General features: G+C 39.1%; 1 protein-coding gene across 2 annotated transcripts in view; it reads left to right on the top strand.

Moving 5' to 3' along the window:
• Window positions 1-4,370: 4,370 nt before the first annotated feature.
• The window catches only part of sgsm2 (small G protein signaling modulator 2), a 37,951-nt gene continuing 15,820 nt past the window's right edge, over window positions 4,371-26,501 (top strand). The window contains exons 1-10 of one of the 2 annotated variants that reach the window (XM_015022978.1): window positions 4,371-5,701; window positions 6,410-6,474; window positions 8,655-8,800; window positions 15,113-15,241; window positions 15,331-15,513; window positions 20,166-20,288; window positions 20,361-20,546; window positions 22,054-22,178; window positions 23,723-23,805; window positions 23,999-24,108. In XM_015022978.1, the coding sequence (XP_014878464.1) occupies window positions 5,538-5,701; window positions 6,410-6,474; window positions 8,655-8,800; window positions 15,113-15,241; window positions 15,331-15,513; window positions 20,166-20,288; window positions 20,361-20,546; window positions 22,054-22,178; window positions 23,723-23,805; window positions 23,999-24,108 (1,314 nt within the window). In that variant the 5' untranslated portion in view covers window positions 4,371-5,537. Of the gene's footprint in view, window positions 5,702-6,409; window positions 6,475-8,654; window positions 8,801-15,112; window positions 15,242-15,330; window positions 15,514-20,165; window positions 20,547-22,053; window positions 22,179-23,722; window positions 23,806-23,998; window positions 24,109-26,501 lie in introns of both variants that reach the window. The other variant, XM_015022977.1, reaches the window with a different exon arrangement.

The raw sequence follows: 26,501 nt of genomic DNA, 5'->3' as shown, positions 1-26,501 counted from the left end.
TTAGTTTGCGATCCAAAAGAAACCAGACTGGAACCAGCAGTTTTAGAGCTCTCAATATTTTTTCTTTTATCTTCAGCTTCACACACTTCAGTTCGGTTTAAGTATATCATGTCAATCAAACAAGAGGAGGGAGAATCTCCCTCTCATCTGAACCACCTGGCTTTTAAGGAATTGGCTTCCACCAGGACTAATTCAGAGGGGTGGAGACATTCACATTTTCAGAAATAAAGAACATTTGTACTAAATTATTCCTATAAAAAAAATGTCTACACAATTACAATTAACTCAAACAAAGCTAGAAACAAAAACTATCTGGCGCGCTTCCATGGCAGCACATGACCAGGTGACCTCAAAGAGAGGAGAAGATGATTAAAACAAGTAAATAAATCAAATTACTTCCTCAAACACAATACATTTACCCCAAAAAAATTATATATATATATATATGTATATATATATATCTATATATATATATATATATATACATAAGATAAAAAAATACACATCCATATTTGCCCTGAACACCCCCCTATCTGAGTTAAATGGTTTGTTCCTGCTTGGAGCACTTGATGACCTGGTCTTTGCAGGGTTTTTAATTTAGGGACTAATTTGTTATGATTTATTGTATGTGTCATTTACTTGGTGCTGACATCTTGCTTAAATGCTGTGTCAGCAGCCCCATTAGAAATGCTTACTTAACTTAGGAGCAATGTTGATGTGTTCAATACTTATTTTATGTGTCGAATATGTCTCTAACCTTGATCTGAAGTTAAGTAATCTTTGTTGATGTATTTAGATGCAAGTAATGCATGCATTTAATAAAAACATAAAGGTTCGCTTGAAATTTGATTTTCAATTTAGAACGTGAGACATTTACCACTAACTTTGTCTGCTGCTGATATAAAAGTTTAACTTTCCCACAGTAATGACTCATTCATTTGAATGGGTTGTATCTTATTAATCCAGGCATGCACACAGAATTGTGCAGCGTTTAAATGTTCTGAATGTAGATTGTTTTTAGCCGGTGTTGCTAATGGTAGCTATGCACCACTGGCAGATCCCACTGCGTTTTCTCACTTGTAAATACAACAAAAACAAAGTTGTGGGCAACTTCCAAAATAAATGAAATGCATGGTTATTGCTGAAGACATTTTATTTGAATTTGTCCTGTGTGAGGCTCAAGCCTAAAAAACTCCAACAGCAACTAAATGAACTGAAACCTATTGTAGAGTTGAGCCTGAATGTCAGATTTCTTCACTGAATGTGTTGGAACTTACACACTGGTTGTTAGGGTTTGGTCAGATGAGGATGTGCTTAGCTCCATTTTATAAGGGATTGAGACTGTATCAAAAGAGGTAATCAGATTATCAGAAGTGACATGTTTTAAAATATCAAACAGCTATTCAAAGTTTCAGAAAGGCTTTGCTCTTCTCCAACAAATCTAGGAAGTCTATGTTGATTAACTGGAAATTTGGTCATATTGCAACTAGGGCTATAGTGATACAATAATCTCACGATGCGATACACAATATTCTGCTCACGATATGATATATATTGCGATATTCAGCAAACGATAAAATTCAATACACTTTTACGATTTTCTGAAATATTTTAGAGGGACAGAGTAATTTTGGTGACATTTTGTGACTGTTATAGAGTTGGATTGAATTAATTTAACTGAAAACTGATTAAAAGCACCAACTACACAATACCTGGCTCTGGTTGGACAAGGACACAGACTTAAAGTCGACAGCTGGACAAAATGAATCAAAGAAGTGGTGAGAAAACATGTTTCTTTTAATTGAAACAGTACAAACTGTAGCTTACATGCATTTGTAAAGTAAATAAAGTGCACCAAGTACCTGCTCTGAATAGTTTGATACCTTTTTAACCTTGACACTTAACATCTGAAGGAATCACTCTAAGCCTGATGACCTAAGTGAGTGAGCAAGGTGACAGTTGGATGTTACGATACTTGTGGATGAATATCGATTTTTTTCTAGGAAAGAAAATATCAATATATATCGCAAAATCGATATTATTACACAGCCCTAATTGCAACAGAATAAACACAGTCATGCATAGTGATGTTAGACATTAGGATCCATGGCCAATTGATGTGCAAACATTAAAAGGTTGTATGAGTGGTGAACACTGAAATCAGATTAAAAAATAGTGGCGCTATATTCGTGTCTCTCACCCATTGACTGCTATGGGAGCCTTGAACACTCGAAAAGGGCATAAGAGGTACAGAACATCAGGTGAATTGTTAATATTCATTTAATGCACTTGTAGTATCAGCATGGTCTATAGCAGGGGTGGGCAATCCTGATCCTCGAGGGCCAGTGTCCTGCAACTCTTAGATGTCTCCCTGGTCCAACACACTTGAATCCAATAGCTGAATCACCTCCTAAGTGCAGTCTAGTTCTCAAGTGTCCTGCTAACGACCTCATTATTTGACTCAGGTGTGTTGAAGTAGAGATGCATCTAAAAGTTGCAGGAGACTGGCCCTTGAGGCCTGGAGTTGCCCACCCCTGGTCTATAGTAATGCAATAAGCACCTCTGATAAAATGTAAAAAAAATATTTTTTGTCACTTAGAAAAATTAGTCCATGATAAATAATTTCATACCTTTTCACACCACTATAAGACCCAATACCTATCCTGGGGTTGGTGCTTATATAGAGTGCTTAATAGGTGAGAGGGGGGTTGTACCCTTAACAGGTAACCAGTTCATCACTTTGGAAACAACCATCGAGACAAACACATACACCACACCCACACTCATGCATACACACATGCACACACACACACACATGTTTGTGTTGCTATCTTTGTGGGGACTTTCCATTGACTTCCATTCATTTCTACAGCCTAAACCTTACATTTACCCTTTTCCTAACCCTACCCATCACATACCTAACCCTAACCGTAACCAAAACTCAATTCATACCTTAGTCCTAACTCTGACCCCTGACCCAAAAACAGGGTTTCCCCTCGTGGGGACCAGGCTCCGGTCCCCACAAGGAGCAATTGGTCCCCACATATTGACAATTTATGTCAGGAAAATCGTCCCCACAAGGTATTACAAACAAACGCACACGCGCGCGCACGCGCACACACACACACACACACACACACACACACACACACACACACACACACACATGCACATGGACAGACACACCTGGGAGCAATTAGGAGCAGTTAACATGACAATGGACAGTGGAAGGAAGTCAGAGTACCTACAAAGAATTGACTCATGCAAAGGGAGAACATGCGACACCATGTCCAAACACTCTGACCTTCAGAGCTGTCTTGCAGCGAGACAACATTTATGTCATCTGTTTATTTTCACACCATGGTGTCTGCAAATTCATCAGCACAAAGACCTTTCAGGTGTTAAGCACAGTGATGGACAGATGTTGACCTGGGCTTGTTTTGCAGCAACAGGTCCTTATTAACTTGTCATCAGATTAAACTCAGTCTACTCCTCTAATGTGAAACATGAAGACATCTGTTTGACAGCTGAAGTTTGTGGTTGTGCAAGCTAGAGAATCATGAGATGTTTCTTTTCCTAACAGCTGAGGGAAACCTTCTGTTCCTGTTTGTTTCCAAGATGAGATTCACTCCATGTTCTCTGTAATTTGGTCCGTTTCACAGCTTTCTTTAGCATTGGGGTTCTGTGAAATACATCTATTTCAATATGGTTTAAAGACTGCAACAACTTTTTATCAAAAAACGTGAGTTTTTTTTTTTTTTAAATTGACACGTTTCCGTGTTTATTTTCATAATCTCAATTTGTGCAATTTTATTTTAATGGAAACCTAGATAATGGGAGAATTGAGCATCAATATAATTGAGATTCAGACTTCACATGTTAAAGGAGCCCAAAACATTTACACCTGAGGTCCACTGTCCCTGATACTCCAACAGAACAGGTATACTCTTCAGTCAACAACAGATGACCTCTTTTTGTTTTATTATAATTGTTTTGAGGTAAGCTGTTAAAAGCATAACGACTTCAGAGCAGCACTTTCTCTCTGTTTATTACTGTCCTTAAACAATGCCATCCAGATGGCAGACTGGACTTATGTATATTTGTGAAACACTTCAAACAGGCTTTGTTAGAAGAGAGACCACCACACATTGGGTCTCCCCCATGCTTCCATCTGTTCAGACATGCTGAGTTCTCCTGTTCCAGGTGTTTTGGACAAGTTACTTATTGCTAGATACTCCTTTCACAATTTTTTTGGATAATGAGAAAGTTGTTTGTGCATGGCTTGCCACTCACCACTGTTGGGATTGTACAGATGTTGCCAACTCGTGATATTTATTTATTTATTTATTTATTTATTTATTTTGAGTAATTCCTCTTCCTTCAAATTGTTTCTTTTCTCAGCAGCTACGTGCTTTGTATTTCTTGCATGGGAAATGTGCACCCAAATAATTTTATTAATTGTTTTATTGGAGTAATTACTTTGATGACATAGAGGGGAGTGTGTATTGTGTAGACTTGTGATGAAAGTGCCCCCCTCCCCTCGCCTCTTCTGTTTTTGATTTGTCTCTGGAGTCTGCTGACCTCCTTGCTTGTCTCTCCTTTGTTTGTGCTGTTGTCTGCTGCGATGCTGTTCACTGTAATTCTTCACTGATCTCTCTGCCCCCTGACACCCCTCCCTCTTGCCCCTGCCTCCACCTCCTCCATCCCCTCTAGTCCGGTCCTGTGGGGTTCCGCAGTAGTACAGACGTGGAGTGGTTGTGTGAGCGGGGTTGCAGTACTAAGCCAGTTGTAGATCACGTCTAGCTCTAAAGTAGAGGAGAGAGGCCAGATGTTGGTCTCTCTCCAATATTTTTTTTTTATGTTTACTTTTCTTTCTTTATTTACTTGTTTATTTTTGGCGGAGAGGAGGGAGTTATTGAACAACCAAAGCACATCTTCATATTTATGACAGGTCATCAGCTCCAACTTGAAGAATTAAGGTGAAGAGCATTAAATTGATGTTTGAAGTTTTCCTGATTTTTTTTTTTCTCCAGTTTTGCCTTCCTCTTTGTGTGCCTGTTAGTGCCATTTGCTCCTGAGCAAACTTCCTCTGGTGTGTCTTGTCCTTTCTCTGGCTTAGTGCATCCTGCATGTTCTAACTGTGAGACTCGTCCCCACTGTTTGCTCCCTCACTCCCTCTCCTGCTCTTCTAGAGCTCTACGGTTTCCCACCCCACCACCACCAACACCCTCATCCCCTCTCTGAGTGAGCTGCATGGAATCCAAGCATCCACACCCCCATCTGTCTCTCCTACAGCATCATTCCTGCTTCCCACCTTTTCACGTTTGGTTTCCTCTCTACACCATTTTAATCCATCTTCTCATCTCTTCCTGTCATAATTATCCAAAATACATTGACTGATGTATTTGTGGTTGAGCTGAGGGACCTAGGTCATAATATAGAAGGCATGAATCCAGAGCCAGAGTGAAGTGGATGCAGGATACACAAGCCAGCGCTGAGATGTCTGTCTGTCTTCTCCCCTTGTAGACCACGGGGAGATGATGGAGATGCAAGGTTTTGGAGGGAGTCCGTCATCGTGGCAACAAACTGAAGCAGCTACTCAAGAGTTCCTGTGCCAGTCCTGCTCAACAGCTGGTAGCAACTCGTCATTTGACTACACAGCTGGTTGCACCTGCCTGCATCAACCGTTGGACATTCATATGTATGCACTCAAATCAAAACTTTTAAGACTTCCAATTTCATCACCATATCTTTTGGAACTATTGTGATAACAATACAATTATGTTAAAATGACCATTATTTATTTTATTTGAATGGCACAGCAGTCATAAAGCCACAAACACAAATGTTCTTGAAAATTATTTCTATTTGAAACAGGTTGCCGTTTGCTTTAAAAAGGTGTGTTTTTATCACTGAACTGCACACAGCTGTATTTAATAACATTTTCAAATTTACTGATAGTTATTGATGTTCTTGTGGAACAAACAGCAGGGAAACTAGTAAAAATAACATTTCCAAACATACTGTCGGTTTTGTTTTTTTACATACCATCAATAGCATAAATTTATCAAGACAACGATAAATCAGAATTCTTGTCATAAGAAATTTTTCACCATAAATGATAAACTATATGATAAATGGCAACTCCACTTCCAAGCTTTCTTTCTGTGTTGCTTGCAGCATGTCAGGACTTTAAATAATGTACCATGAAGCCAAACATATTGCATCTCCCTCCAAATCATTGAACTCAGCTGGTCCAGACACTTCCAAGGGCACATGCATAAAAAACCTAGAACCCAGTGAGGTTTCCAACTTTTGGCAGTCACATCAGATGAGAGGATCTTTGTAACTTTTTGAACAAAGTGAGAGGAGTAAGGGTGGTGACAATGATCTGATTTCTGTCCACCAGTATTCCACTGAAGATGCTCTGTCAGAACATGAAGCGGCAGATCGTCTCCAGAGCCTTCTATGGGTGTAAGTTCATCATCTTCTTCTCTCATTGCTTTGCTCACTGATTGACTGCTTTTTCTCTGAGTGGATTTTTTAAAACAGCTTTATTCTAATTTCACATCCAGCATTTTGTTTTCATTTGCCATGAAAACAGATATATGTTTAATTTTTCATTTTTCTTATTATATAACAAATGGATTTAATTCAGTCCTTTGCTCTTCGTGTAATACAGTTGTCTATATGAAACACAGTAGGCTATTGCCTTGTGCAAAAAGAAATTAAAGTTCTGTAACTAGCTTGACACAACACTCAGTTTGTTTGTGTTGGCATAATCTCCCACCAAGTCTGTGTTGAGACTTCTGCATAGCTGACTTCCAGGCTGCTGCTCAGTTGATTTTAAAAGCCAATTAAATAAAGCTTGTAGTTGTGCAGGTGCAACTTGTCAAAGTAATAACTTTAGAGAAGTTTGCACTTGAATAAACTGAATGTTTAAACTCTTCCAGAAGAACATGAGTGAGGGCCCTCTAGAGTTTGATGTCATAATATGACCTCTATATGTCTTAACTTAAAAGGTTTACATTTACCGGTTTTTTTTTCGTCTGACACTTTAGTTGTAATATCTGTCTTGCTACACCAATTTTAACCGAGTCTGATTTGTCTTCAAAGCTGCAGTATGTAACTTTTATGAAAACATGTTGTATATTTATCAAAACGGTCACTATGTCGTGACAGTTTGTTATGAGAGACACCATTTGTGAAAAAAATAGAGATCTTCCACCTCCTCCACAAGAGCTACTATTGCAGTCTGCAGAAATGCACCGCTCAATCAGAAGCAACCAATCAGTTACGATGAGAGTCTCAGTGCTGTCAGTCAACCTTGTGTATGCACTGCTAAATGTGCTAATTGTGGAAAAACAACTCACCATTGCAGAAAAACTGTTTATCCGTTATGCTAACTAGCTAGGCTAGGTGTTAAATGTTCATTAGAATTTAAAGTTAATTGACTTTTGAGAATGCGTTCTTAGATTATTTTGAGATTACCACTCTATTACTTGAAAACTGTCTCAACATAATATTATTGCAATAACTTCTGGGACAATTTATCGTCCAGTAAATTTTATTGTGACAGCCCTAGTTTCAACCTATTTTTTAACATGTCATATTGAAATTGGTACTCTGTAAAACATTTGAGCCACAGATTTGTGTCTACCATCTTCTTCTCTTTAAGTCAAATAAATTTAGCGAGTTTTAGATTTTGAACTTAAATGTGTGAGTCTGTGAAAGATAAACTGACAGTAGTAATTTGTGTTAACTTTTTATTAATTTTGTCAAACCTCCAAGAGTTGAATAAACTGGAGTTTTAAGGTTAAGCACTTAAAAAATACGGAAAAGAAGAAAAAGACAGGAGTGGGAACTATTTATCTGTGTGCTTCGCGACGTTTTAGTATCCTGTGTGCCTCCATGAGTGAGATGGAAGTGTGTTACATTCATCTGACTCTTGTGTGTTATCAAGGCAAATGTGTATTTTAATGTTTGCGGATAATGTCCTGTTTACACTAAATATTTTTGAGCAGATGTTTAATAAAATTCAGATCAGAAATTTTGCTCATGCATTTTGAAACAAGAATTTAAAATATTCTAAAGTAAAATAAGTAGGCATTTTAACTTACTAATAGAGAAATGTGTGCTCTTTAACTAGGTGAGGGAAGTTTTTTCTTGCATTGAGAAATAATTATTGGGTTTAAATCGCAACATTAAGTTAAAACTCACAATTCAAGATTAATGAACTTAATATTTAAGCAACCTGCCTCTTGTTGTTAAATCAACTTCATGAACTTTAATTTCTGAGTTAAAACCAATAGTTTCCTTGTTGACTTAAACTGCATTTTCAAAGTAGCTGGTGGACTTTCATTTCCAAGTTAAATCGTCTTCAAAAGAGCCAGTGTAGCTATTAGTGCGGTGAGTTCAGTTATCAGGAGAAAGATGCATTTATGAGTATCCAGGTGACCTATAACTGAATATAATCTGATTCCAATTGGCAATTGAGTTTTTGGTGCATCTTTAATTTGTTGTTTTTCACATTTTTATTTTTAGACTTCTTTCCATCCATGATTTTGGACCAAAATTAACATGTACTTTTCCTGAAATTTCTGCCTCCTGATCTTAGCTGGTGGACTTGTGCATGTGTCTCACTTGTCCATCAGGGCTTGCATACTGTCGACACCTGTCCACGGTGCGGACACACCTGTCAGCTATGGTCACCCACAACATTGTACCCCCAGACAGACCTTGTGAGGCATCTGGAGGACTTAGCAAAGAGGTGTGGAGCAAGTACCAGAAAGACTGCAAGGTAGGTGCAGATAGTGAGCCTGCAAAGCACTGCAGAAACTATAGCATCACTGCAGGAATGTAGATCTGTCCCAGTCGCTTGCATTCCAACATCTCTGCACCTCTCACATTCACATGATGGTGAATTTAAAATGCTGACTCCACTGCCAAGTTGATGTTGGGTCAGTGAGAATGATAGGAGTTTTACAGCTTATATTCATGGTAATAAAGAGACACCCTTATAGAAATAAGGAACGACATTTTTGGTGACCTGTCCAGGGTGACCCTGACCTGTTAACCCTTGGCACCAGCACCCTTCACCAGGTGTAAGCGTGGATGGATGGGTAAGATCTGTACTCTAAATGAAACAATTATTTTTCTTTAACATCTGTGTCTCCTCATATTTGGGAGCTAGATTGATAGTTTTTTTTTTAATAGTATTTCAAAAACAGTTTTATCAGAATTTTCAGCAGCATACTTTCTAAATTCTGTTGCAGCACAAATTGAGCACAACAAATTTTGCATCCAGCTTAGAACCTGTCAAACTTATAAAACTCAGGAATAGTAGCTTTTTTTGCATTTAAACAAATACAATTCAGCTCAGTCTTGTTTGTTTAACACAACTAAATGAAATAATTTATTAAATATTTAATTTAATAAATTAAATATTTAATTTATCAATGTATTCAATAAATTAAATATTATTATAAATTATGTATTTATACTAATGCTATTAGTTAAATTTTACTAATAGCACCAATTTGCAATAAAAGTTATTTAAAGTCATAAAGTTAAATCCAGTTAATACCCAGTTAAATTCATACATTTCATTTCAGTTCTTATTAATACGGTTTAATCCGTACTAACAGATTAAAATCCAGTGAAGTTCAGTCCTTTTCAATCTTTTTACAGTGAAAACAAGCAATTCACAGCAACATCCCATGAAGTTGCTGTGCAGTGATGGACAAACTTCCACTAATGTGGTAACAGAGGAGTTAATTTTAGATGTGCATTTTTGCTAGTCTTGAAAACATTTAGTGATCTTAGCTTCATGTAAATTTATGTAGGTGACTACATAAATTTTCCTAGATAAATTCTAAAGAGCTAATTAACTTGGCTGTTTTGTAAACTTTTAGTTCAATAAAGTTTGACATCTGTGTTTCAGTTTTGGTTATCAACAGTTGAAAGTTTTTCATGTATTTTTAGAATGCATATTCTGTCATTGTAGAACAATGACAACAAAGCACAAGGTGAGCTGCTCTATTTTGATTAATTTGAAGTTTATTAATATATTCTGTTAGACCAAACCTGCAACAGACTGGCGACCTGTCCAGGGTGTACCCTACCTCTCGCCTAAAATGTTCACTGGAGATAGGCACCAGCACCCCTCCCAACCCCACTCGGGACAAGGGTGTAAGTAAATGGATGGGTGAATGTACCAGACCATAAAACAGTAATACAATTGAGACAGAATTAAGACTTCAGTCATTTTCCTTACAGCTTTTAATGACAGTAGTCCTGTACGTTGTCTACTAATTGCTAACCCTCTATCCATCTCTAATGATGCTGCTAATTTGTTCAGTCCATCATGTTGTGCCATCTACGGTAAGGCCTAAGTGTTTTACGACTACCACATTCTCAAAAGGAACATCACCTAATTGGAAAATTTTTGGTTTGATATTTTCATCCAAAAGCAATACTTTTAGTTTTTACCACATTCAAAACTAACCTATTCGAAATGATTCACTGATTTCAACTCCTCTCCCAATTTTAGATTTATTTCTTCTGTTGTTGTTTACACATATACTGTACACTGTGTCCACAATTATGTGTGCACCAGTTGTAGTTTCGAGGGTTCATTTTATTGTTGAATAATTACAACGTTCTCGGTCAATCCAAAATGTTAATAACCTCTCAAACCTGAATATTTAAGAAAGTAAAAGTGAGATTTTGGCTTTCTTAGGACAATATCTATGTGGGCAACAATTAGTGTGCAGAATTATTATGCAACTGAAAAGTTTCACATCTGACTCGTTTGTCATCCGTTATAGTGAGAATAATAAATATACAACTCAAAACTGACAAATAAACATTTCTGACATTTAAAAAATAAATCAGTGACCAATATAGCCACCCTTCTTTTCAATAACAGTTCAGTTCATGGAGTCTGTCAGTTTCTTGATCTGTTGACGATCAACTTTTTGTGCAGCAGCACCCACAGCCTACCAGACACTGTTCAGAGATGTGAACTGTTTTCCTTCATCTAAATCTCCTGTTTAAGAGGGCCCACAAGTTCTCAATGGGATTTAGATCTGATGAGGAAGGGGGGCATTGCATTATTCTTTCATCATTAAGGCCTTTAGTACCTTGATGCTCAATGGAGCATCGTCCTGCATAAAAATCATGGTCTTCTTGAAAGATGCAGACCTTTTCTTGTATCATTGCTTGAAGAAAGTGTCTTCTAAAAATTGGAAGAAGATTTGGGAGTTGATTTTGATCCATCTTTAACCCAAAAAAGTCCAACCAGCTCCTCTTTTAAATACCAGCTCATTCCAGTACCCTGCCTCCACCTTGCTGGTGTCTGATGTGGAGCTCTGTGCCCATTACTGATCCAGCCACAGGCTCATCCATCTGGTTCGTCAAGAGTCACTCATCTCATCAGCCCATAAGACCTTTGAAAAATTTGTCTTCAGATCTGTCTTGGCCCAGTCTTGATGTTTCAGCTTATGTGTCTTGTTCAGTGGTGATCAGGTTTCAGCCTTCCTTGCCTTGGCCATGTCTCTGAGCATCTTGTATTCTTTGCACTACAGGAAGGTTGCAGTTCTGGAATATGACAGCACTGGAAGATAATGGGTTCCTGGTAGCTTCATGTTTGATTCTTCAATCGTAAATTAACCTTAACCTTAATTTACATCTTTTTTCTCAACACATTTTTTGCGACCCTGCTGAAACCGGGGTTCGCAAAATGTTTGATGATCATATCCCAATATTTTAGCAATTTCAAGAGTGCTACATCCCTCTGAAAGATTTTTTGCAGTTTTGGACTTTTCAGAGTCCCTCCATTCATTTTCTGTACACCCTTGTCCTTTAGGGGGTTCTGAAGGGGTGCTGGTGCCTATCTCCAGCAAATGTTTCGGGCGAGAGGCAGGGTACACCCTGGACAGGTCGCAGTCCAGGGCAACACAGAGCCAAACAGGACAAACAACCATGCACACACACACACACACACACACACACACACACACACACACACACACACACACACACACACACACACACACACACACACAAACCTAAGCAGAATTTAGAGAGACCAATTAACCTGACAGTCATGTTTTTGGATTGTGGGATGAAGCCAGAGTACCCACACATGCACAGGGAGAACATGCAAACTCCATGTAAAAAGACCCCAGGCCGGGAATCGAACCCAGGACCTTCTTGCTGCAAGGCAATAGTGCTACCAACTGCGGCACTGTGCATCCCACTTTTCAGTCACTTGTGTCATGGTGGATTCCAATTTTCTCACCCACATGCAAAAGACAACTCTGGAACCAGTTGAAAATGTAAATGAAGATTATTACAAAATTTACAGAAAGGATTATGAACTGTGTTCTGGTCCAAGAACTCGTCAAGCGGGCACACCGGATATCTGAGCACAGGGGGACAGGTAAGGTTAGTTCAAGTTCTATAGGAATTTTCAGACTTGAAGTAACGGGTGGGTCTTACTTGATTTGTGGGTTCATCCAGACCAGGAGGAGGCGACTGAGGTTTCCAGGGCTTGATTTAGGATGGAGAGGACGGCTTGTGAGTTTGAGGCGGATAGTTAAGAGGAGGAGCGAGTGAGTCTTGAGTACAGGAGGGAGCTGCCAACTGGAGGATCTAATGGAGGAATCAACTGCTAGGAGGCACTGGGTACTTGGGCTACCAGTGGGTATCTTCCACGGCGTCACAAGGAGCTGCATCAGGAAGCCTACCGTCTTGGCTTTTTCAGGGTTAGTCCACAGCGTCACGGAGGAAACACCTAGAGAGGAGTCGACAAGGAGACAATCACTGGGAGTTCAGGTTGGTCAGAGAGAGCTTACCATAGATAAGTACCATTATTGGCTAACACTGGCAGTGAAGTGATGGCAACCCCCTCCTCATATATTCCTCCAGCTGATGTAATTGGCGACAGTTGTGCTGGATCAGGAGCTGCAGAACACACCCTCCAGGTAAAACAGCCTCAGCACACCCTCTTGTGGATGAAAGGGGGAAAAACAGCAACCACACCATCCCCAAACCCTGGATCCCAACAACTTGAATCTATTTTTTGGCCCATTTTGCCTGAGGAAAAGAAGCTGCCTAATAATTCTGCACACCTTGGTATATATGTTGATCTCCTTAGGTCCCATCCTCCCTCATTAAACAAATAGACATCAGCTGATATGTTTATACTCAATAAGTATTCAAGTTTATACAGCTTGGAGATGGCATATATGGATGAAAATGATGATGTGATCAAAACTAAAACTTACCTATTAATTGTGCACACAGTGTATAGTCATCAGCATACATTGCCACTTTTGCTGCATTCAGCATGAAAGGAAAATCATTAGTACAAACGGTATACAGTAGTGGTACCCCACAGTTCACACCTCTGTCCCCAGAATAAAAAACCTTTTGTGCCTTTTTGTCAAGTACTTTCTAACACACACGAGTGAAGGTGTTTCAAATCTATAGCACTTGAGTTAAGGGTTAAGGTTATTTTGAGCAAAATATGTCTTAATCTTCAAGTATGAACAGGCTTGAACAGATCTGTTAAAAAATTAACGCATCTGAACAAAGTGATGGAGTACAAATGTTTCCAACACTTTACGTAGAACAGGCAGTAGACTAAATAGGTAGTTAGATAAAGATAACGGTAATTTGTTATTCTTGACAATGGGATTATTTTAGCAATTTTCCATTTTTGTGGCACAAACTCTTTAACAAAACTTTGATTTATAATGTGACAAACTATTGGAGCAATATGATTTCAACTGAAAAACTTTGTCTTTGCCTTTGGGAAATAGAAACCATTAAAGCCTAACTAGTGAAGAGGTGAAATCTAACAGCAACTAGCACAGGAATGTAAGACAGAATTGGGATGATTTTTTTAGTTGATGATGATGTTGTAACTGAGCCTCAGTGTTGGTTGATGCTTCTGCATAGAGCAGCCAGAGAGCTGTGGGAGGAAAGGCTGCCCTCTAATGAGGGCTTGATTCATGTGTGAAGAAACTTAAAATGCATAAAGATAAAACTCATCAGCATCTCGGAGCTGAAAGTGAAGAACAATATTCGTGATTTAAACAGTGGGTGCTCTGAAAACTCTCATTCATATTCTGTTATTTTTCCCTTTTTCCTGCTTTGGAATCAGACATATGCTGTTAGTTATGTTACATAACCATTGAACCTGCTCAAGCTTTCTAAATGAGCTTCTCTCACTGCTCATTTCATGATATTTCTTCTTCTTCCATCCAAACCTCGCCACACTGCGCTGATGCAGTCATGTTAATCGTAAGCGTGGGATGCTCTCCACCTTTTCCAGTCTCTCCTCCACTTTAATGAAAATTTAATGAGATTCAGTAACTGGAGTCTCATTACAGAGTGCAGTGTGATACCATCACAGCTATTAAGGCATCAACTGTAATCTTTCATCAGCTTCAACAACATCATCATTACTAATTTACACTCAATTAATATCTGCATCCTTTATCTTCAGGACTCATCTGAGTCTTTTTCTGTGCAGGTCCCCATCGCTCTTCCTTGCCCTCAATTATTGATCCACTGCATCTTTCATGTAGGCTTTTCCTTCCTGTTGTCTTGAGATGATTGTTGATTTCAGGAAAAACAGGATTGGATCAAACCCTTTTTCCATCATGGAGAAGTGGAGGTGGTTGAGGAAAATAAATACCTCCGTGTTCATCTGGACACGGAGGTACTGGAGACGCAACAGGGAAGCTTCTATAAGAAGGGACAGAGCAGACCGTACTTCTGGAGGAAGCTAAGAACCTTCAAGGTTTGCAGTAAAATCCTGCAGATCTTCTATAAGTCTGTTGTTGAGAGCATCATCTCTTCTGCTGAGAAGAGATGATGGGAAGGCAGAGTATCTTCTATCAGAGGCTTCTTCAGGTTCAGTGCAGAAGCTCTTTCCTACCAACATCACCATCTTCAATAACTCTTTGAAGAATCTAAATGAATGAGTTACAAGACCACTTAATTTCCCTTTGGGATTAATAAAGTATTTTTGAATTTGAATTGAATTTGAATTTCTTCTCTCGTTCAGGTCTGTTATCCTTCCTATGTGTATCTGCAGAACTACAAGGAGCTTGAGCTGCTCAGACTGGTTTACTATGGAGGAGTCCAGCATGAGATCAGGAAGGAAGTGTGGCCCTTCCTGCTGGGACACTACAAGTTCGGGATGAGCAAAAAGGACATGAGCCAGGTACGGCAACACTAATACACACTCCTAGCTCCCAGCTTTAGTTTGCAAGTTGGCTTCTAAGTTCTCCGTTTTTTTATTTCCTCATGGAGATTGATGCGAAGATCAGCGAGCGCTATCAGCAGGTAATGCGGGAGTGGAAAGCCTGTGAGGTCATCGTCAAGCAGAGGGAGAAGGAAATGCAGTCGGCCATTTTTGCCAAGCTGTCGTCGGGCAGCAGCATAGACAGCCACGTCCTAAGGCTCGCTCACAGAGACTCCACACTCAGTAATGAGGTGAACAGGCAGCCGTATCTGAAAAGCACTTACTGGGACAGCTTAGCTCCGCTTTTATTAAATGGAATCGCTTTGAATCTGGGCTACAAATCATTTTATTGGTACCCTATGTGTGAATGAACCTCATATGGACAGGAGTGTTATGTAAAATTGACTTTTTTGAGCTCTACATTAGTGTTTCTCAACGGTGGTGGTACCGCCCCCCGGGAGGCATTCAGAGGACGGCAGGGGGCGCTGGCGGAAATTTTTACAAAAGGGGGGCACTGGGCTTCTTTTGGGGGTGTTTGCGTGAAGGTAAACTTTACACCTTAAATGCACAACAATACCAGTTTAGACTTTGAGCAACTTCCTAAAAATGTATTGTGTAACATTAAATCATGCCTGGCTGCAACTGTATCGATGGCAGCTCTCCTTCTCCTCAGTGTTTGTTAGTTTTTGGCGCAGCTCCGCGGTCCTGCTACTAGTAGCTTCACAGCATCAGTTCAGCGTTACACCGGCTGATGACGTTGCTGTGATTCACTTTGTCTGGTATTTTTGTACAGATGTTTTTTTCAGTTCTGTGATCACGTCAAAGCAGCAACTTATATTAAAAAGTGTTTTAATGCCCGCTTCCATGGAAGGACAACGAAATATCGCTCTTATAAACGTGATTACTAAAATCACGATACCCTCACTGTGTATCCCTCAGAAAAATGAACCCATTTAAATAAAGAAATCCCTCCATGGTGATACCACGATAGAGAGCGTTCATTTTATAGCGTTAACACCGGAGCTGTAAGTGGTCCGGTATGAAACGGGTGTGATAGAACAACGGTACCACAGCACTTTTAAATTTCAATTATCAGAACACCAAAATTGTTTCCATTGTTTTAAAAGGTTTATGTCAGTCTGCCTTTTCCCCATCGATATGTTTCCCGACCGGCCTGCACCTTAGAGGGTTAAAAAAAAGAAAAGAAAAAAAAAGAAACGACGCGCACATCGCGCAAAACTCTGAAACAGGAGAAGCGGGACATAAAACGGAGCGACGAACTAGATGTGAATTATGGCATAAAAACAGAGCATCAGATGCTGAACAGTGGAAAATCAACACATGATGTGAAACATGACGATTAGGCGGCGCAGCAGGTGATGAGTGAAGATTACTGATGGTGAGCGTCAATAAATGATAAAATAAATCTAGCAACAGGAAAGAAACTAAAGTGGACATAGCAATAAACCAAGAGAGGATAATACTAATAAAATGAAACTAAATGGAATGAATGAAAAAGAAAATGCAAGAATAAACTAAGAAAAAACTAAAGTAAATACAGAGGAATAAACTGGTATGGCAAGACCTTTCGAGCAATAATTAATACAGAGGACTGTATGGCAAGAATAAACAGACACTATTTCCAGATAAAAAGTAAAATAATATTGTTGAAATGTCATGGGTTTGTTGAGACCACATCTAGTACTGAGAATAAATATATCTTACAGACCATAACAGTAAATAACTTATCACTTATTTATGTTTTTAATTAGATTTGATATATTTATTTCTTCAATATTATTTCCATGTCAGTGTTAATGTTATGAGGCTGATGACTCCATGACACTTTCAATTTGACTCATTAGGATTTGATCAAGAACCATATATGTTCTTTGTAATTTCTGTCCAGTAAAACTATTAATCTATAATCAATAGACAGGTTTATATAAAGATATAATCCATGTTTCTGTCTCATATTTATATGGCATTAAAAGGAACTTTAGTTTTTCCACTGAAAGCTCTGGTTTGCACAATAAATGCCATGTGGGTGAAATTTTATGGATGATACTCTGATGTCCCATTCTCCTGAAGGCAGCACAGAGCTGCACCACCAGAAACCGACAAACACTGAAGAGAAGAAGAGCTATGATTAATGTAGTTACAGTTCTATCCATGTTTTAATGTTGCAGAGCTCAGTCGTTTTGCAAATAGTTCAAAGTTTAAACTGGCATTGTTGTACATCTTTTATCTGGTCACTTTGTGTAATATTTAACAACTAGAAAATGGCATAATGAGTTTTATTAAACATCACAATGAATTCTGCTCATAAACATTTACTGTGATCAGGACATTATCCTTAATATTTGCAAACTGTCAGATGCATTAAAATGAACATTTGTCTTGATAACAGCCAAGAGTCAGATAAATGTAACTCACTTCCATCTCACTCATGCAACACAGGATACAAAAACATGCTGCTAGAGCAGGGGTGTCAAACTCAATTTCACTGAGGGCCACTTCAGCATATTGGCCACCCTCAACGGGCCACATTGATGGTACAAATCAGGAGTGCCCAGGTGCAGTCCTTCAGACTGCAACTTTTAGATGCATCCCTGCTAAAACACACCCCAGACAAAAGGCAGACTTCCCTCATTAGCAGCAACTCAGTTCTGTAGAGGTTTATAATGAGTAAATGATCCAGGTGTGTTAGAGAAGGAACTCATCTAAAGTTGCAAATGGGAGCTCTGGAAAACTAGACTTGGGCACCCCTAGCATTAATGTATGAAAATACATAAATTAAAATAAATTAAACAACACCTCATATTGTTAAATAACTGATTTTATGTATTGAAGTTTTAAATATTACATTTGAATTTGCATGGATGTAAAATTACTGCTCAGTTAAAAAATTACAATATTTAAATCAGTGTTTAAAGGTAAGCAAGCAAATAATAAAAACAAGTTTTGATGTTAACTCTCAACTTCAAACTTTTTTTTATTACACAACCAACATGTATTTCACATAACAACAAAACAATTAGGTAATGTTTGCCTGTTCTTGAACGCAAAGCTGATCCCTTTTCACCCCGACACAGAGGTCGCGTTAACCTAATATTTTCCGTATTTGACCGGTTATTTTTTTTAAACGACCAGAAAATTTAAAGCCCGTCCGTCATTTGACAAGTTCTAATTAACACCCTTGACTGGTTCATGGGCAGACATTATAGACTTTACGCAACGATTTAGTCTCAGAGGCAACTGAAATCAAATAATTAAAAAATCCTTTCTGAATATCATCTCATGGTCTCTGAACTAAATGCGTCTTTCTGACCGGGAGCTACAGCGTGTTGAAGAGTGATGGACCGGACGCTTTGGAGCGTCTGGTTAGGAAGCGCATTACAAACCTTTGAAATGGCTCGGTAAATTCAAGTCTCCATTACAGACCAGAGAAAACTAAAGAGATTACAACGTTGTGTTAATCCATTTGAGGAGCCGGCAGTTTATCTTGAGGAAATGAATGACGATGCAGAAGTTATTTAGACTGTAACATGCGCAGTCCGCTGCTCAACCACTGCGGACGCGGCTCCGCCGCTGCGAAGTATTAAAAACAGCTGGAAGTAACTCATCCAGCGGATTTAACAAATGGAGCCTTCTGGGTGGAAGTTACCCAGGAGAGCGGCGCTCTGGAGGAGCTGCAGACGTAACATCTGTCCGTTTCGGAGAAGCGAAACCATGCAAAAAAAAACAAACAAAAAAATCCTGGTAAAAGCTCACACCGGACCGCGCAGAGTAAAACACTCACAGAGTTCAGTTGATCTGTTTGGATCAGACAGATCCAACTGACTGATGAATTAGCGCAGATTTTTCTGCAGATTTGAACTAGGAGGAAGTGCGTTCAGACCCCAGCGGGTGAAGTGATGCTAATTTAAGTGAAGTCGCTTAGTTTAATTTATTAAAAGTTATTGGGGCCACAGTCAGTGGTTTTTGTCACTACGGAGAAAAATGTAGATTCATTTATCTTGCTTAATTTGTGATGGGATCTGGATTCACAGTGAATATTAACTAAACCGCATAAAATGCGACTAAATAGCCGATGTTAATATGATTGTAATTTCACGGATAAAAATAGTACATGACCGATTTTTTTTTTTATGTTGTCGGTCAAGATAACGGATAACAAACAAAAGTCTAGCGCGACCTGCCACCCTGACACCAACTCACACACATCTTTATTCACAGTCTTACTTGTAAATCGATTTTTCTTTTCTTGGACGTTTTGATGTTAGCTTGTCAGTTTTATTCGCTGGGAAAATCAATAAGCAGCTTGAGGTAACTCTGCTGCTCTCTAGTGGCGAGAAGCCGTAATGTTGGCTGATAACAATCGGAATGCATTATGGGAGATGTGGTTTGTAGACTATTTCTTTCTCCGCCATTAGTGCATTGAGCAGCGCGTACACAAGGATGATTGACAGTGCTAAGACCCTCCTCCTGCCTCTGATTGGTTGTTTCTGACCAAGTGGCATATTTCTGCTAGTGGGACCAGTGAAAGAAGGCACAGGAGCTCGATTTTTCCACATATAATCTGTTTCATACTATATTGTCATGGTAACAGATTTAAGACATATGTTCAAAAAACATACATTTAGATATTACAGCTTTAAGTGTCAGAGAACATCAGAAACAGAAGAAATCTGAAAGGCGGCTAACACTTTGACATTACTGTGTATATTAAAAAATATAAGAAATTTGTGGCTTTTCCAAGAAAACACTTGGGGTTTCATAGTTCTGAATTCAAACACCAAAAACAACACAGTAACATTTAACCCAGCTGATAGATTTGTATTTCCTATATGTTCTAATGTTTTCATCAGACAACGCTCTCCGACCTCTCCTCCATTCTCAGGTCTTCATGTCTGTGGATGAGCCAGATGCAGGGAGTCAGGAGACCCCTAGTGGCGAGGACAGCACTCCTGTCATGACCACCCTGGCCCCACCTGCTGCTGTGCCCCCAGAGGAGCGTCCTCTGGTAGAGTTTGACTCCCCCGACTCAGGTCTCCCTTCCTCCAGGAACTACTCTGTGACTTCTGCTCACTCTCAGATCCTGTCCAGCATAGACGATGGTCAGAGCACTGAGGAGGAAGGTGGGGGTAGGGAGGAAGGCAGGATTCCAGTAGGGGGGCGTCAGGACTCTTTTACTGAGGACAGGCTCTGCAGTCAGCTGGACAAACTGGTGACGAGTGGAGCCGCCACCGAGGCCATCTCAGCCTCGCTCTCCTCTTACACAGTGCGTAGGCCTTGTAGCCTTTTCTGTTTAATCTGACTGTGCAAAAAGAAAAAACTAGAGATGTGCCAATCAGGTTTTTTTCCTGCCGATACCGATACTGATCACCCATGAGGGCCGATCACCGATACCGATCACATAATTATTATTTTTTTAATCATAAGCACTACCAGTTACATTATGTGGAAAAAGGAACCATGAATTCACCTTAATTTAGACAAAAACTTGTTTTTAATAACTTCAAGAAGAAAACTAAACAAAACAGGCATTGTGCGAATTGTACTGCTATTGTTAATACTACCTTTAAAAGACTGATAACATATGAAGGCTCTGAAGAGGCTAAATAACGCAAAGAGCCAAAATAAAACCTCTCACTATTGCCAAAAAATAAAAGTATAAAACATTCAAAGGCAAATACAGGTTCCATTACAATAAACAATCCAGAGTTACTGAATGAAAACTTCCTGATAGCATGGCGGCTAGCTGATTACTGTTAGTTCTGATTGGCTGTTTCTGACTGAGGGGAGTAATAATGCAGAACTGGAAGGAGATCGATTATTTTTTCAGAGATTTTCTGTCTCATGTTAGGACAACTAAAGTTTTAATACGTATGTAAAATTAATTTTTTTAGCTTAGATGCTGCAGCTTTAAGCAGAGGTTCGGTGTGAGAGTCACTACCAGGTGGAGCAGAAGCGGCGCTCCGTCTGTGAAATATTACTACCTGTAGCGTGTAGCAGCGGTTCAACAGCGAGAGCAGAACCTGCGTCTTACACCGCAGCTCGAAGACCTAAATAATTTTGCGGGTTATTTGTTTAGCTTTCTGACCGTCATGCTAATCCGGGTGAGTGTTTGTAGCTGTGCGCTGCTTTATCTGATCGCTCCATATGTCTTTTACTGCAATGAGCCTCGATGTAGCCAAACTCCGTCAAGTATGACATTGTTTTTATGTCATATTAGATTCGTCGTGTTGATGCATTTTGACGTGCTTCAATTTTCTGCCGCAACACACAAACTTCCCCATTCACTCAGTGCGTTATAGTTCCACATCGCTTAGGATTTGTTGCTGCGCGTTTGCACAGAGTGAAGGAAAGAGGAGACCAGCTGCACAGGCAGGCTGGGAAATGAGATGCAGGTGATCGGTTTGTGTGATCGGCAACGAGACACTGTGATCGGCGATCACTGATCATACATTTTTTCACGGAAATCGGCCGATTATGATCGGTGGCCGATCGATCTGCACACCTCTAGAAAAAACTGAACTAGAATTTGTATATTGAATATGTTTATCCCAATTCTGCTTTAATTTTATTCTGCTAGTCTTTGTGCATTCACTGGTCAGAAAAAGTTGAGATCTTCAACTTCCACACTCGCCATATCTGATCAGCACCAATCGGCTGATTGTACGTGGTGGAGCACAAGCTCCACTGAGACGTGTCCGGCCAGCAGACACGTCTCAGAGGAGCACAAGCAGGACTCCCAGTTATGTTGACTGTATTGTTTCCTCGTTCAGATCGAGCTTCTGGACATGGTCGCCCTCAACCTCCACAGGATAGACAAAGATGTACAACGCTGTGACCGAAACTATTATTACTTCACCACAGCCAACCTGGAGAAACTACGCAACATCATGTGCAGGTACAGACAGCTGTGACCTCACGGTGCTGGAGTCCTGCAGGCATAATAAAATGCTTTCTGCACTTCAAATGACATGCATTTTCATTCAATGGAAAATAAATTTCAGCTGAAAGCACAAAATCCAGCAAATATTCTTAAGATATTTGCATGAAATAAACTACTTTCACAGCTAAGAGGTTACAATTAGTTGCCATTTTCTGATTTTCTTGGAGTTTAAAGCAGGGTTCTGCAATCTTTGCAATCCAAAGAACCATTTTTGCCTTTAATCCAAATAAAGATTATTTAGAGCTGCAACCTTTTGAAAAAGGGACAGGCTATAATTTTTGATTATTGGTTAAAGGTTGCTTGTCATTTTTAAAGAACCAAAATTTATTTCTATTTTAGGTTTTGAAATAAAGAAAAATAGAAAACTTTTGGAAAAACAGAGGATGGAAACATTTTTCTCTATAAGATGTTGATATCTGTTGAAAGTGATGTAAAACAAACAAACAAAAAAACCAACCCAGAATACATTGTTTCCAGCCTAATGACAAGAAAATACATCCAAAAAATACTACTGGTACTCTTAGTGTCATTCTATTGTGGAAATGCAATTCACACATTTAATGAAAACTGAAAATTTGCTAAAACCTGTATTTAAGAAAAATGTATCTGTATTTAAAATCATTGGTTGGTTTGTTTAATCAAAGTTATTAAGAGCCATTGTGGAAGACCTAAAAGATCCACAGGTTGTAGACCCCTGGTTTAAAATGCAAGAGCTGAAATAAAGTAGTAGGAATGTAAGCCTCTTTTAAATGTGGTGAAAAACTATTCAAACCTCTTGAGCTTCAACCACAAACTTCAGAGTATTTCATTTGGGATTGAACCGATGGATATATTTGATTTCATTCCAACTGAGTCAATATGCTGTAGAACTTTCTTTTTCCACATTTACAGCCGCTTGTAGGCATTAAGGGCAGCGAGTCCGTCCATATGACCAAATATTATCAATGTCCAACATTTAACAGATATTGCATCCAATCAATCCTTTGTGGTTAATATATTCCATAGACTGCAATAGCAATTGGCAACTTGTGCAGCTCTACTCAGCATGATGCTTCTATCATCATGTCATATCCCTAAAAGACCTGGGCATAGAAAAACATGAAACAAAAAAGTTCAACCTTGCAGTTGTTTTTGTGGGAATATTTCGGAGATGAACTTATATTTTCAGATGTTTTGGGATTTGCAAAGTTCCATGAAAATGTAATATTAAATATAAAATAAAATATTGTTGCAGCGCTATACAAAAATTACATATGAACACATGATCTACTCTATTTAAAGTGTCTTTGACATGATTAAACCATATACATTATTGAAAAAGATGAACTACTCTACTTTAAGTCCATGTACATACAAACTTTTAATAAATATTTCTCATACAATATTATAAATGCAGTGTCGCTGTTTTCTTCTGTAGTGACTAGGTCAAAGGGCAGCGGCATTTTGTGACGTAATGAGCTCCTGTATGTGTCTGTGGGTGTGTGTGCGTTTGCCTGCAGCTATGTGTGGGAGCATCTAGAGATGGGCTACGTTCAGGGCATGTGTGACCTGCTGGCACCGCTCATGGTCATCCTGGACGACGGTGAGAAGACGCTCTCTGTAGACTCTCCATGGTTGCCGTCAGTGTGAACAGATCAGACTGACGTAATGTAACTCAGCTGTTACTGATAATGACATGTTTTTCATTTCCTCTTTCATTTGAATTCATACGTCTGGACTGATGTGTTTTGCACCTGCGCAGGCTGCAGTAGCATATTGTCCTGTGTTTGTTTCAGAGAGCCTGGCATACAGCTGCTTCACTCAGCTGATGAAGAGGATGAGTCAGAACTTCCCTAATGGTGGAGCCATGGACACACACTTTGCCAACATGAGGTCGCTGATCCAGGTGAAGAGAACTGTGGTTTGTGTATGTATTCACCAGTGATGACAGTAACTTGTTAGTATCCAACCCCTTTTTACAGTAGCAAGAAATTAAATGCATTATCATTTCCAGTCCAGTAATCAGATTAAAGTTACTTATCCAAATCACTGTTACTTACTATTTTTGTCATTTTACTTTGTTATTTGCGTCTTGGGGAGAATTGTCTCATGTGTAATACTCGGCAAATTTGGAATTCTGAAAATAAACGTGCCTAAAGTGGACATGTCATATTTATAAATGATTTCTTTTCACATATAAATCATTCAGTTATAGTCTATATACAGTAGAACTGCAATGCTTCCTTGTTATTACAGGTCTACAAACCCCTCCTCCAGGGCACAGAGTGTTTCACTCCACTCTGTTCCACCATTTTTGTAGTTTGATAGCAGCAATACAATTATCTACCAGCAGAGAAACTTCTTATTCCTAAGTTTATTAAAATGTCAACAACAGAAGACTTGCTCATCCAACCTTACATGTTGGAGCCATAGTCTGACCCACAGCAGGAGAATAAAGACGACGAGCCTGAAGAGCCACATATTCAAATGAATGTATTTTAATGGTGTTATTACACTATGTATTTACACCCTTACCATCCATACCAACTACCCACAATATGCATAATTTTTCTATAGTGTCCTGGCATGTCAGATACCTATTAAAATATTAATGCTACCACAATATGAATGAAGTAAACAAAACCTCAACACAATTTTCAAATTTTTTCACTCCAAGACACTCAAAGTACACAAAAATGTATTTGAGGGCTAAAAAAGTGGATTTTGCGTCATATGTCCCCCCACGTCTGTTTTGAGAAACTCATATTTTTCAATAAAATTATTTAGTGCTAGGATGAGGTGTTAAGTCAAAAAGGCCATTTCACAAAACTGCAACGCACTTTTTCACACGAGTCATGTGATCAAAAACCAGATGTTACTACTGACAGAAAAGACAAAGACAACAACAGAAAGTGGTAGGAGGATGATGATGTGGCATGTTTTTTAATGACTTATTGCGAGAACAAACTTATTCACGTGATTTCGATTGCATTTCTTATTTAATGAAAATGCCGCAATTGTGAAATTGTGTTTTTTCTACATTAGCGGAATATCACAAAGTCGCACATTTGTAATTGAAACTCAGCTTCTGGGGTCAGCAACTTGTTAATTAGTGTCCAACCTTTTTTTCAGTAATCAGTAATCCATCACGTTGCTACTTCCAATGCAGTCATCAGATTAAAGTAATTTATTCAAGTCACTGTGCTATTTTTGTCGTTTGACTTAGTAGAAAGCTTTCCTTCTGAGTCTTTGGGAGTTAAGTCTCATGTTTAGTACCAGACAGTGACACAAATATAAACAATGGAGGGTGGAGGAAATTGTGTTTTCTAACTGAAAATAAAAGCCTTTATTGAGTTTGTCATGATGTGGTGGTGTTGACGGCAGTTGCCACCCCAAACGAGAGCCTTGCCACCCCTGTTGCCACCCCAGCTAGCGATAATGAATTCAATAAATAGCTATGGCAAATCGGACATTAAGCGCATGAAACTTTTTTTTCCGACAACATTGAATGCAACACAATGTAACCTGACACCCACTGCTAAGTAGCGGGAAGTGCGAGAGAAGGACAGAGCGCGAGGCAGCAGCATTGATGGATAAATATTACTGGACTGGACATTATGTGATTTATCGTAAGTCACACATGCGCCATTGCTGTCCATTGAGTCAAGAATATCTGTGGTCAGGAAATTACTACAGTCACGCAAAGAATCAGAACAACGGACGCAATGTTCAGCAGTTAATTCAACCATAGATGATGGAAATAAGGGCTTCAGATTTCACAGGTGAGGAAAACGTTACCATTGAACAAGTCAGCAGTGGGTCAGTTATACTAGCCTAACTGCTACTGGCCTGCTATTGACATTGATAACCTTAGCATGTGCTGCGCAGTTCGGTCTGTTTTGGTTCCGTTAGCATTAAACAGGTCAACCTGCCCACCAAGTCATCAGTAGAGCAGCTGTTTAAATCAGCTAATCAACCACCGCGGTGTTCAGGCGAAAACTTATTAATAATCATAATATAGACATTAAGCTATATTATGATTATGTTGTCAGCAACATAATGTAACAGACTGGATGTTCTATTTTAGTGTTTTTGCTACTTTTTTGTGTGGGAAATGTTTGCTTTTTGGTGTTGATTCCCCTGATCGGTAATCTCTGCTCTATCTGCTCTTTGAGCTGTTGTTTGTGGGTTGCCATGGGAATGGGTCGTGTGTAATACCGACATACAGAGCGAGAAAAGGCGGAATCTATTTTTTGTATTATTTACAGAGTTTATTTGTAGGTTGATAATTGTTGATTT

This window comes from Poecilia latipinna, unplaced genomic scaffold, assembly GCF_001443285.1.
Source record: "Poecilia latipinna isolate Pla-1442-1.1 unplaced genomic scaffold, P_latipinna-1.0 Scaffold3158, whole genome shotgun sequence".
Lineage (NCBI taxonomy): Eukaryota > Metazoa > Chordata > Actinopteri > Cyprinodontiformes > Poeciliidae > Poecilia > Poecilia latipinna.
The sequence above is the reverse complement of the archived record's forward strand: the minus strand, read 5'-3'. Positions and strand labels throughout refer to the sequence as shown.